General features: G+C 41.7%; 2 protein-coding genes across 5 annotated transcripts in view; both read right to left on the reverse strand.

The window, feature by feature from the left end:
- Positions 1-529: 529 nt before the first annotated feature.
- dio2 (iodothyronine deiodinase 2) lies at positions 530-5,578 on the reverse strand. 2 transcript variants are annotated; one of them, XM_069193002.1, is made up of 3 exons: positions 4,613-5,578; positions 1,758-2,036; positions 530-1,679 (listed from the first exon to the last, which is right to left on the reverse strand). In XM_069193002.1, exons 1-3 carry the CDS (start codon positions 4,829-4,831, stop codon positions 1,503-1,505), a joined length of 675 nt encoding a protein of 224 aa, XP_069049103.1. In that variant the 5' UTR covers positions 4,832-5,578; the 3' UTR covers positions 530-1,502. The 2 variants fall into 2 exon arrangements, with proteins under 2 accessions (XP_069049103.1, XP_006632193.3); XM_006632130.3 differs by having other exon boundaries at positions 530-2,036; positions 4,613-5,568.
- A 6,072-nt stretch (positions 5,579-11,650) lies between these two features.
- The window catches only part of LOC102687634 (centrosomal protein of 128 kDa), a 53,473-nt gene continuing 52,630 nt past the window's right edge, over positions 11,651-12,493 (reverse strand). For all 3 annotated transcript variants that reach the window (XM_015350549.2, XM_006632268.3, XM_069193003.1), the window contains exon 25: positions 11,651-12,377. In XM_015350549.2, the coding sequence (XP_015206035.2) occupies positions 12,292-12,377 (86 nt within the window). In that variant the 3' untranslated portion in view covers positions 11,651-12,291. The remainder of the gene's footprint in view (positions 12,378-12,493) is intronic.

Raw genomic sequence — 12,493 nt, forward strand, 5'->3', positions numbered from 1 at the left:
GAGCAGTTTACTGATAAAATAATTTTGTGCTTCGAAAGGCCGCAAACAAAGTAACCATCATCATGCTCATTTGCATATACTGTAAGCAAGCAGCAGATCACTCATTTTTTTAAAAAAAATTTATTTAAATAAGCAGTTGTTTGCACTACATGAAACCGAGCCTGCGAAAGGTGTTTCAGTACATTGGAGAGAGAACAGGAAACGGGTGTCAGGACAGCGGTTCTCACGCAACCACAGGCACGTTGGCTCCACTCTGGCTGGAAACCGTGTGGCCTGGCATCCAACCGCTGACCGAGCCAGTGCCCCTTTCGTCAGCGATCTTCATTCGCACACGGGTTCCCGCTCAGAGCCGGGCACGCGCCACCGGTTCGCCTCTCCGCCTCCCTCCGGAGAATTTCCACCTTCAATCCTAATAACCGAGTGAAAATCCCACCCCGTGCCCAGACTGGGAGCAAAACCCACATTCAACCTTTTTGGAAAGGACAGTTCTATTAAAACCAACGTCTCTGCAGTATTCATTTTATATATCAAGGTTTTTTTTTTCCTGAATTCTTAAAACTTTGAGCTTTCCAACAGCTATACAGCCATAGTGCAATTTGTAGCTATCCAGCCTTAGCACCATAATACACAATACAAGTTAAATTCAGATACATTCAAATTCAGTGCTGCAGTTCGATCATTGCAAGTGTCAGAACGATTCCCCTTAGTACCAGCACACTTCATAAACTCCGCAGGGATGTTCACCATTGGACCTTGGAAAGTTTTCTCTTTTACTCAGTATTCAGGAATTTAAGCAGATTAAAATTCTGTAATTATCTTTACTTCTGCGTGCGTAGTTGGACTCAGTTGAGAATTTTTTTCCGGAATAATTAATGTAGAGTGCATCGGAGTTTATCAAAGCTGGTGAAGCATGTGCATTAAAAACAGTACTATGGACTTCTCTAAACAGAAGGGAATAAGGCAAGGAATGATTGTCTTCTTAAATAAACGCGATACAAGTTCTCGTACATAAAAACAAGACAGCACAATGCTTTAAAAATGACATAAAAGTACAAAAACTATCTCATAGAAATAAATTAAGTTTATAAAAGCTGGTTACTTGTGCTTTCATTTCTGTTCAGCAATTTGGTTTTTTTAAGGGAAGGGTTTCTAAAAGAGTAGTTTTAAAATGCTAAAATACCAATATTAGCAAAATGGTATGTCTGCTACCAAAAAACCCCTACTGACCATTTGGTTTGCTCTGCATTCACCACTCTTGACTGTTTCAGCTCAGCCTCACTCCAGCCCCTCTCCTGTATTCTGAACTCGCATGTCTGTCCCATCGTTTGACAGCTGATCGAAGCACTGACGTACTCTCAGGACGCTGCTTCTGGAGCTCTACGATTGCCTCTGAAGCCTCTGGAGTTGCGGCACGAAACAGTTCTGAAAGCGCTCCTCCTTCCTTTTGTTCTCCTTTTCCGGGCGCGGTTCAGAAACGCAGCAGTCTCCTCCCTCCCCTCTCCCTATCGTTTTCCATAGCTGTGCTCCAGCCACTGCCTCACTTCGTCGAGATTGTAAAAGAAGGGTCCCTTTCCGCCCAGGTAGGCAATCTTCTGCTGCTGCACGATGCAGACCCTCTCGAAGGAGACGCCGTAGGCCACGTTGGTGTTGTTGTCCATGCAGTCGGCCACCAGCTGGCACTGCGGGGGCAGAGAGAAGTGCTCCAGCAGCCTGCGGGCGGCCTGGCAGCGCTCCTCCAGGCTCCGGTGCTTCCTCACCTTGAAGGAGCAGGACGCCAGGCCCGGCAGCGCCCAGCCGTCGGCCGGGTGCGCCTCGTCGATGTAGACCAGCAGGAAGTCGGCCACTGCGGAGAAGTCCTCCACCAGCCGCCTGAAGGCCGGCAGCTGGCTGATGAAGGGGGGTCAGGTGGCGGAGCCGAAGTTCACGACCAAGGGGCGGTCCGAGCTCTCGAAGTCCAGCAGGCGGCACTCGTCCGGCCTGCCGCCGCCGGGCACCTTCACCACCTTGGAGTTGGGCGCGTCGCCGCCGAGCTTCACCTGGGGCAGGGAGAGCAGCCGGTCAGACGCGGGCACACGAGCGGCGCTGCAGCCTCACTCAGGAGAGGGCAGGCCACTGCAGGCTCCACTTAGCTGATTAATTAGCTTTACCCTGCAGTCAAGTGCAAAACTGATTTATTTCTTTAATGACCTTTGAAGCGAAGCCACAAATCATCTTTGTTTGCTCATCAAAATTTTTAAGTAGAAGCCCATTTTAATTTCTATTGTACACCTAATCCCACAATGGTCTAACAGGTTTCTTTAAACCTCAGAGAAGATAAGCAGTATTTATCTTGCTTAATACTTATGACAAAAGCACACGGGCAGATGACCACTGATACACTTTGAAAAGGAGTGGATATTTGGCTGAACAGTTTGTTGCAGATATGGCAGGTTGCGAAAGTGTCAAGACAATGTTCAGAAGTTATCCCTGCAGTGTGACACACTGAGCAGTGAGAGACGGATCTCTGCCCTTTGTGCAGTTTCTAGCAGAGCGAGCTGGCTGGTGCATTTATCCAGATCGATTCCTGTTGCCCAGTCTGAGCGAAGTGCCCTTGCTAAGCAGTCCAGCAGCAGGTCTGTGCTCAGACTGGACCCCCTGCCCCACACTGCTGCCTGTCCGTGCTGTGCTCCGTGCTGTGTTCACAACTCTCAGACTGTGATTGTTGTGCCAATTCTCACTTAGCTGCACTAAAATGGGGGGCTGGTTTGTCAGTGGGTGGAGTGCAGTGGAACTGCAATTTCTGCTTCACACACTAACACTCTTGCAGGACTTCAAGAGCACTTTTGCATCTATTCTTTTTAAGAGGAAGAAATGTTATGCAAAGTGGGACCCCAGTTTCGTCATTTCCATGCAAAGAAAAGTGCACCACAGAGCCAATCAAGAGATCAGCACTGCCAGTGGCCTGTCTAGTCAGTGCCCAGGAAAGAAGTTAAAAATGTGCAACCTATAGAAGCATCCACATAAACCAAGGACCCTCAGACACAGACAGCGAGCCAGGAATGGGCTGCTTATCTCACCGAGACAATGAGCGAAGTGTATTGTGTTCTTTCTTTAGAGCAAATGGCAAGACCATTAAGTATTAACTCTAAGCACATGTTCCAAATTCTCTGTATGGCCGCAGAATTAATGTGTTCAAACCCGTTTTCACTTATTCAGTCGTACCTCTGTGTGCACGGGTGCAGATGCACAAAATGTACTAATAAGTAAAAGCATGTTTTTCAAGCTGACAGACCAGCATTTTACCATATAGCTTCTGACCTGTGACTGTTGTGCTTAGTGCTATTGTCCATTGGTGTATAAATGTTTAGCTCAGGTGTGTCCAGTCCAGGTCCTGGAGGGCTGATCTATGTGCAGGGTTTTCAAGGGCTCTTTAAAGTAGAAGCACTTGAAGAACTAGGAGAAGCTGTTTAACTGGGCAAGTAAAGAGTGACCAGCCGGTTTAGCTCATTAAGAGACCAGATGAAATGAAAACCCACAGATACACTGGCCATTCAGGAGTTTAAAGATTATGTATGGGGTCAGGGGTCTGATTACGAGCTGGGTCAGTGTTTGAAGAATTCAGTTTACTCAAAAACACCTGAATACATAGTATTGATCCTCACTATGACTCTCCCAAATGTTGATGCACTGTGATTGGGATGACATTTCCACTTTCCCTGATCTATCCTGGCTGAAGGATCTCGCCAGGGCCAAGCTCGGGTCTCCTTTCAGTCTGAACACTGAGTGCAGTGCGGGACCCGATTCAGTTACAGCTTGCGGCACAGCCAGGGAGCAGAGCCAGCCAAGTGAAGCTGAAAGACGCATGAGTCAAGACTCAGATATACAGAAAACCTGAAAAGAATGTTGTTGCGCTCATTGTTCTTCTCTGAATCGAGACTAACAAGATTCTGCTCTTTTTTTTCCTCAAGTAGCTTCCGTATCAGATTTACCGGCAAAGTAATAAACTGGCCCTCTCTTTCCGAAACCCAGCTCCTGAATACACCGAGCAACACGTGGATTTTTATAACCTCCTAGTACAAGCGGTTTAAAAATCTGGGAGCTGGATTTCCTATTTCTGTGCATTTGGATTAACTGAATTTGACTGTTAATCGCACAACAGGTCTCGATGCCTCTTAAACATGTCTAAGCGTGTATATGCGCTTTTATTTAATAAATAAAACCCAGCGTTTTCTACAGGGAAAAACAAGACGCTAATTTTCAGTTGTCTGAACAAGACCCCTGGATTGGCGGACACATGTTGGAGGTGTAATTAGCTCAATTGCGGAGGGGGGGAGCGGGGTTAACCTATAAGTATAAATGAAGCGGCCGGACAATTCAGTGTGAAACGCACGGAAATATTTTAAATTACGCAGCTAACTTTCACTTCCAGGACCAAAAACAAAAGCGCACAACCAACAGGTAACCTTCCCTTAAACCCCCCGTTCTCAATCAGAAGGAAGCGGGTCAGTATGCGACCACGCCGGGAGAAAGTTTCGGAAACACACAGTGACGGCTTGCATCCCTGCTGCTGCTCAGGCAGTGGTCCCCGGGCGGGGGCTCCGCCGCCAGGTGCAGGGCGCACGGCCGTGCTCACCTGCTTGTAGGCGTCCAGCAGGAAGCTGTTCCAGATGGAGCGCAGGCCGGCGGAGGTGAGCGTGCGCTGAAACTCGCCGTCCGAGCCCGAGCAGCTGAGCGCCGACACCACGCGCTTCACCAGCACCACCGAGTCGTACAGCGCCAGGAACAGGCAGTTCGAGAAGAAACCCGGCAAGATCTGCAAGGTCACCAGCAGGTCCACGCTTAACATGCCCATGTTGTACCGCCCCCCCCACCAAAAAAAGAGTGCAAAAACCGCTTTCGGTCGGGTATTACTTTTCTTTTTCAAAGTTCATCTCTGCAAACCCATGATGAGCAGGTCCTTAACTTTTTTTTTACTGTTGTTGTTGTTAGACCTCTTCTAAAAAAAAAAAAAGTCCCTTTTTTGTTTAACAATGCTAGCGTGGCTTTAACGCGTCAGATGTTCTCCCCTCCAGCTCCAGCTCAATAAAGGGGCTCCAGTATTCTTATCTCTGCAGTGCATTGGGCGAAGCGGCGAATGCAAAGTTGACACACGCTGTGGCCAAACTCCCCCCCCCCTCCTCCTCTCCCCCTTTGAAGCCGTGAATATTTCCTGCGCTGCTCTTTATATACCGTGATCATCTCCTGCTCTGCTATAACCCTCGCGGCTTATCTTGTGGTAAGATCGCGACGTCACGGCGAAGGCATTCCCTGGCCAGGGCAGGGAACCAAGTGGCGAAGGGTGGAACCTCGCATCGCGTCGGACCAGCCCATTCAGTCGTCTGCTGTCGAGGAGACCGAGGCACCTTTCTGGTGGCCGGACTGACGTTCAAATGACGCAGCCAGCCACCGCTCGGGGCTTGGCTCGTCTGAAAGAGGCCGTTTGTCCCGTCCCAGCCTCGGTGAGGCTGAAGCAGGACCGGGCGTCAGCTCCCGCCGCTCTGATGCGCTGGGCTCCCCGCGGGGTCACTGAACCCAGCACAAGCGCCGAGGTCTCTCTCGGCTTCTCAGGAATACACGTCACAGATACATCCTCGGCAAGTGCATTTACCCCTGTCGTCTTTTCAAACACGTGAACTGTATTTCCGATTCTTTTTCAAGAAGTGAATCAATTTAGCATTCCTGTTTACGGAATGTTTCCTAATTCTCACCCTCCAGCCTCTCAAACCCAGTGCACTTCGCCCTCTTTTCAATGTACATAAAATCGTAGAACTAACCAGGCTGACAGAATCTGGCAGAACACGTTTTTCTGCGGTCTGTTTTCCAAGTTCATATACTGCAGCTAAGCCTACCAGAGATTTTTTCTCCTTTAAAGTTAAAAATATTTGCTGTCAGGTGCCTCTGCTAATGGCAGCAGCTATATTCCGATACAGACGAAATCTGGGTGCCCTCATGAACGTTCTGAGAACAAGCGCTCACTGGTCTCTGATAATAGAGACCAGAAAGTATTGAATGGTTAAATGCCTCCTGGGACTGACACCAGTTTATTTAACAATCCTCTTGAACATTGAAAGGCCACGAACCCCAGGGCAGCTGGGATGTGCCATTTTGCAATCTGAACTAATTTAATTGTATTCCCTTTGGGTTCATAAATAAAGAGCTGTGCCTCTGGGCAGAGTGGTGGCTCTGTGGCTCAGGATCTGCGCCTGTAGCTGGACAGTTGCTAGTTCAAATCCCACGGCTGGCAGGAAATGCTGAGTTGGTTAGAAAAAATAAACCAATACTGCAGACATTTTAGGCATTTCAGCTGGAATGGAGTTGTACATTGCTGTCAGGATTAAAACATTTTCACGGATGTAATTACTGCTGAAATCCCATTCAATACATTTTCAAAGAGCCACTGTATTCCCATTTAGTGGATTATGGAAGAAGCTGGGGTTTATACACAAAAGCACACCAAAGAATTATAGTTTCATTTCGTTTGGCACTCAGAGCATTTATGAAAATAATTTAAGTTAAAAAAGACAAGGTAACACAAAGTTAAGAACACAAAAGGCAAACCTGCCTATGGTACATCAACAGTATTACTACCTTGTACTGTAGCTTGACCTTGTCGACTTCAGAGGCTAAACAAGGCAGGGCCTGGTCAGTACTGGGCTGAGAGAGCTCCAGGGAAACCAGGTTATTGTGGTGCTCCTCCCTCTGAACCAGAATGTTCTGGTCTCACTGCTGTAGGAGGGGCTGTCCCTCAGATGAGCTGATCAACTGTGGTTCTCACTACTCGGCTCTCACATGGCACTGTTTGTCGGATCAGGGGTGTGAGAGGTCAGTGCAGAAACACTATATACTGCAGTTTTAATGCTGCAAACCAAATTTAAAAATCTCCCCCCAGAATGCACTCTTGTATATATATATAGCTTTTCAATTTTTAACATTTATCTAACAATCAGTTGTATAAAACAAATTCCTCTGCAGAGTCCTGAAATGGATGCAACCACACTTTTCTTTATGTGGTGTCTGTCTGAGGAATATACAGAATAACATCAGAGGGATACACATGCCTAGTCTGTGTGTACGCAGCCTCTTCTCCACTGTAATTCAGTTAATTATTACAGATATGAAATATAATGCAACTCTCTAAAATTACATTAATACTTTATGTGCAAAAGAAGTGTTTTTTTAATGGGAGTTCAGCTTTTCCTACAGCCTTTAAAAATATACTGGAATGTCAGAAACAGAAATGGTAGAGATGGTTAATGATGCTGTCTTGGAGCACCTACAAGAGGAAATGCTTGTATTGATCTTGTTTATTCAAACCCACAAGTTGAATTTCAAGCTCAGGTAAAAAATATTAGAATGGCCCAGAGAAAAGCAATATTGCACCTGTAGGAAAATAGGATCCTAGCAAATAGTCAATGCAGATTTATAATCTTTTTTTTAGGTCCTAACTAACCTGGCAGAATTCTTTGAAGAAGGAACAGTAATGGACACACACACAGAGAACATGCAATGTGTATGTTGTAGTTACTTTTTTAGAAGGTTTATGTTAATGTTAGTCACAAAAATATTTTTTAAATTACATGCAGTAGATAGTCCAAGAAATGCCTATTTAGATTGACAACCAGTCAACAGACTACAGTTAAGGGGTGAATGTTGAAATTGGGGAAATGTAATTAGTGGAGTACTACAGGGGTCTGTACCAGGCCCACCGTGGATCTTCTTTATGTAAGTGACTTAGATTCTCATATAGGTAGTTTTACTAGTCACATCTGCACATAACAGCCAAATAAGGAGGATTAGTAAAAGCTGTAAAAGTCTAGAGCAAGACTGATGGTGTTTATTCTGGCCTTAAATGCACATCTTCCGGGAACTTTGGGGAAACAAAAATATATTGCAAATGTAGTACAAATCCATACATAAAAGAGTTACAGAGTTTTAGGATGTATGACTGTACAAGGCACTTGTAAGCTCGCAATACAAATATAGTATACAATTCTAGTCAGCACTTACTAGTACAAATAACATACTGCTGCTCTGCAATCACTCCAATCACTCCAGGAAGAAGCAACCTGATTACCTAGTTTAAAGCAAAGTCCTGCACTGACTGGCTAAAAGTACCAAACCTTGTGAGCCTCAAAGAGAGTAGGGACCTGAACCAAAGATCAGAATCCCCAAAGGCACTAATAAAGTCCACATAGCCGACTAATTCAGAATCAACAGTGAATCACAAACCAGAGGACAAAGTGGAAGTACATTTATAACTGAGAACAAGAAGGAGTTCCTTACACAAAGCATAGAGGGAGTATGAAACAAGCTACCCAGCCATGTTGTTGAAGCCAATACACTGGCTTCCTTCAGAAAAGATCAATCATCCTATCAAATAACTACTAGGAATCAGAAATGCTAGATGGGTCTTGGATTTGTTATGGGTCTCTTATTTTTGTGTATAGAGGAGATGATTTTTTAATAAAAAGGGAAAATGACTAACTTATTAACAGTACAGTTATTCAGAGCAATGGAAAAATAACTAGTTAAGGAGTAAGACACACCCCATCAAAGTAATGCAGATACCAGCTATAATGGCACAATAGACAGAAACTGTATCTAATGTCATGAATTTCAAAGGCAGAACCTCAGTAAAACTAGGCTACTGCAGATTATGTAATTTTTGCTTTTGTTAAAAAAAATCAGGATTTGCATGCAAAAATTGTATCATGGTTTTTACCATGTGATACAGTTATACAACTGAGATTCACACTTAAATGTAAAAAGCAAGCCTTTGAGCACAACCAATATATAGAACAAAGAAACTTATAGCACAAACAAGCCCCGTTTTGCCTTTAAATGTGTCTCATGACCAGCTACTTATGCGTTTTGACTTAAGAGGTCTATTCATGACTTCTCAGGCAACAGAGGGGCAAGGCATGTTAACTGTAACACAGAAAATATTTGAGAATGTAATATAAATAATCCTGAAAGACTACAATCTTTTAATTCTTGTATGCCTCCAGTTTTCTGAAACTGACTGTCCAGTATTTCACAGAAATACCAAAAAAGATAACATTCTAAGTATAGTAAACCAGGACAAAACATTTAGCAAGAACAAAAGATCTACAGTATTAAGAGTTGAGTACCACAGATACTTTGAGCTCCAAAGAAAAAAGATAAAAATGCATTCTGTGAAACGGATTCAATTACAGCAACTGTTTGCATTAAAAACTAGTTTCAATTATCATCATAAAATTTTACACATTTACATTTTTTTTATTTCTAAGTAAATATTATGAATAATAAAAAAAACAGTACAAGAGTGTAAACAGTAACACTTTTTTACAATTTTAAATTCCCTGACTTGATCTGAGTAATAAAACATTTAAGACATAAACATGACAATCATAATATTACAAGCAAGAGGAGGTCATTTGGCCCTTATCTGGGTGTTAGTAGTGCATTAAGCCAATTTTGAAAGAAGCCAGGATATCGGCCTTTGGGTAAAGAAAAGCCTAATGTTCTTGTTTTAAATAGACTTCCACATAATGGAATATCATACAGTATATACACACACTTGCATGCACAGATAGACTCTTGAGCTTGAGTTATTAAAAATAAAAATACAAACAATAATTAAAACAAACTGAAGCAAAAACAGATTTAAATAATAAATGTTCAGTTTTATTTTTTAATTACTAATGCCCTTGCAAAAATACATATAAAAATGCAACAGTACGTATGGTTCAAGAAATCAGAAAACCACACATGGTGATTAACATTGGACTCACTTACTGTTATGGAAATACAAAAAATTACAGCCATAATTGCATGAATTATTCAGCAGAATAATACTTGAGATTAGGTGTTATTCAGTATGATATACCCAATGCTGGACAGCAGAAAAGAATCGTACTTGATCACTGGTCTTGGCACATCCAGTTTCTTGTATAGTTTTAATTCCTTAATTTTCCAGTAAGCATGTGGTTACAATTTAAAATATCATTACCAATCAGAAGTAATGTGGCAATTATTAATTTTTATCAACACCATGTTATCAAACTAGTGATTCAGTTTAAAATATTTGCATTTTCACACACACAGCAGGCCCTCTTAATTTCCTCTACAAAGACCGGTCTTATCCTTTGTTTGGTTTAAATCAATTAACTTTTATGTCTTATGTTTTTGTTATCTGGCACACTGTTTACCAGAACCCAACAGCTGCACAGACCTACCTTAAACACACTATTTGAAATGAGAACTGCTGTTGATGTTAACATTTTCCTTTTCAAACAGAACCTTTAATCTTCAACATCTTGAAAAAATGGAATGCTTTAGAATTGGATGAAAGCTCTGCCTCTCCCAGTAAGCTACCACATACCTGTCATACACATGGTACTTTGGAGAAAATGATTTATTTGGGCCAGGTTCTTTCCACTGAAAAAGCTGGTTACATAAAACATTAACGTTTCCTAATCAACTGACTGGTCTGAACTTATATTTTAAAACAGCAAGTGATTTAAACTTAACACTTTGGAAACCCTTTTAAGTGTGAAACCAATCAGTTCGTCTTCTAGTTACGCATTCTGGTATCCCATTTGGTATGTTGGCTTTTTTATTTCTGATACCGTTTCCAAATGAAAGGGTGTTCAAACTTGAAATTCTTCCTAAGATCATCTAAAGATTATATTCTTTTGTATCATGGAAATCAAGCAGGCAGACAAATGGTAGAACAATGCAGTCCACAAATGGAACGTATGCAAATGTTAAAATGTGTTCTCTATTTTTAGTTTTCTTCCTTAAAACCTTATGTTGTAACAATTCAGATTTAGCATTAGATTGCATTACTAAATCCAGTTCATATGCTTGAAAAAGTGTCTGCATTAAGGAAAGCTGAGGTTACCTATTTTTAAAAGCTTATACAGTAATGCAAGAATTATAACCTAGTAGGGGTTACAGAGCTTTAAAATGAAAAAAGATTAAAATAATTTAATGTAATGAGACAACATGCATAACACAAATCAATGTCTTCAGTTCTCTGTTTCTGTTTTATAGTAGTACTAATTAACACCCCCTGAAACCAGTGTATTAAAAAGTTTATATACATTACAAAATGTTTCATAAAAGATGTTTGGCAGACAAAATCTTTCGAAATCAAAGGGTATAATTATTTCCAATTAAAGACATCTGTATATCAGATTATGAATGTTTGTCCATTCCTGTTGGACACATTTGGTAGAATTAGTAGAAAAGAATACACATTCAACAAATTAGTCCTAAAGTATAAAATTATCATTGGGAGGTAAAACAGGCCTCCCTTTATTCCTTCAGAGCTACTCACATCAAGAAATAAAACTAGTTGAAAACTAAAAAAGTGAAGATCACTGCTAATTAAACACACTGAAAATAATTCTACGTTATGATTTTAATGTAATCTACTGCAGAACCACTTTCCTGTTTCCTGTGATGAAAAAGCCTCAAGACTTATAATCCAGCAATAGACCTGAAATCAAGATTTTTGTTATGGAAAATGAAATATAACGCATTTGAGAGGAAAACAAATATTACAACCAGTATACAATTTGCATGGCTTTTCTGCAACATGTAGGTTCTCTCTCTTTTTGACTGTATGTTAGATCAGGCTGAATAAGATCAAAAGCTTGTATTGTAAAAATTCCACTGACCACATGCAATAGAAAATGTTATGTCAGCTCTAAGTAGTGGAGCTCAGCCTGACCCTTTGAAAGAAACCCCCTAACCCCAACAGATGTTTATGCCTATGGTAGAAGGCAGAAATGGGGAAAAAAAAAGGGGATTGATTTGCAGATTTTCCAACACATTTCCATCCTCACTCATCTCATTTTATGCTGACCTCACCCATACCTGCCAGCCACAGAGAAAAATGTTTACAGGTATTAAAACATGTATGACATATTCTATTTCTGTTTGCTTTTCAACCTACAAATAACTCATCCCATTAGACAGTCATTAGACTTCCCCCTCTTCCCCTGCAAGGTAGATTAACTACATCTTGCTTTAAGAAGCAAAATTCAGACCAGCTTAATCATGCTGAAACCCTCAAATGCTAAATCACTTTCAACACTGGGATGGATATTACATTTTGTATGAGTTGTGAAAAAACAAGCACTAAATTCTTAAATATGTCATCTCAGCCCAGATGGAAGACAAAAACATTGTTTTTAAATCCTTATCTGGGACAAAACACTTGCTCTTCAAATACCAAAATTGATTTAAAGGCAAGCAAACTGAAGTGTCTCTCCGTTGTTTCTAAATGTGATTTTGCACCTTTGGGAGGCTATCATCTTGTTCATTGCTGTTGTCAAAATCTGGAGATGCCAATCTCTTGTGTGGTGCTGTGAAGAAAATGAGAAAAAATAATTAAGAAGTAAACCCAACATTTTTATGTACAGTAAATGATGAAAACAGAGGTTGGGGGTTAATCAATATAGCAGTAATTTAGGTTTTGTGT

This window comes from Lepisosteus oculatus, chromosome 8, assembly GCF_040954835.1.
Source record: "Lepisosteus oculatus isolate fLepOcu1 chromosome 8, fLepOcu1.hap2, whole genome shotgun sequence".
NCBI classification, from domain to species: domain Eukaryota; kingdom Metazoa; phylum Chordata; class Actinopteri; order Semionotiformes; family Lepisosteidae; genus Lepisosteus; species Lepisosteus oculatus.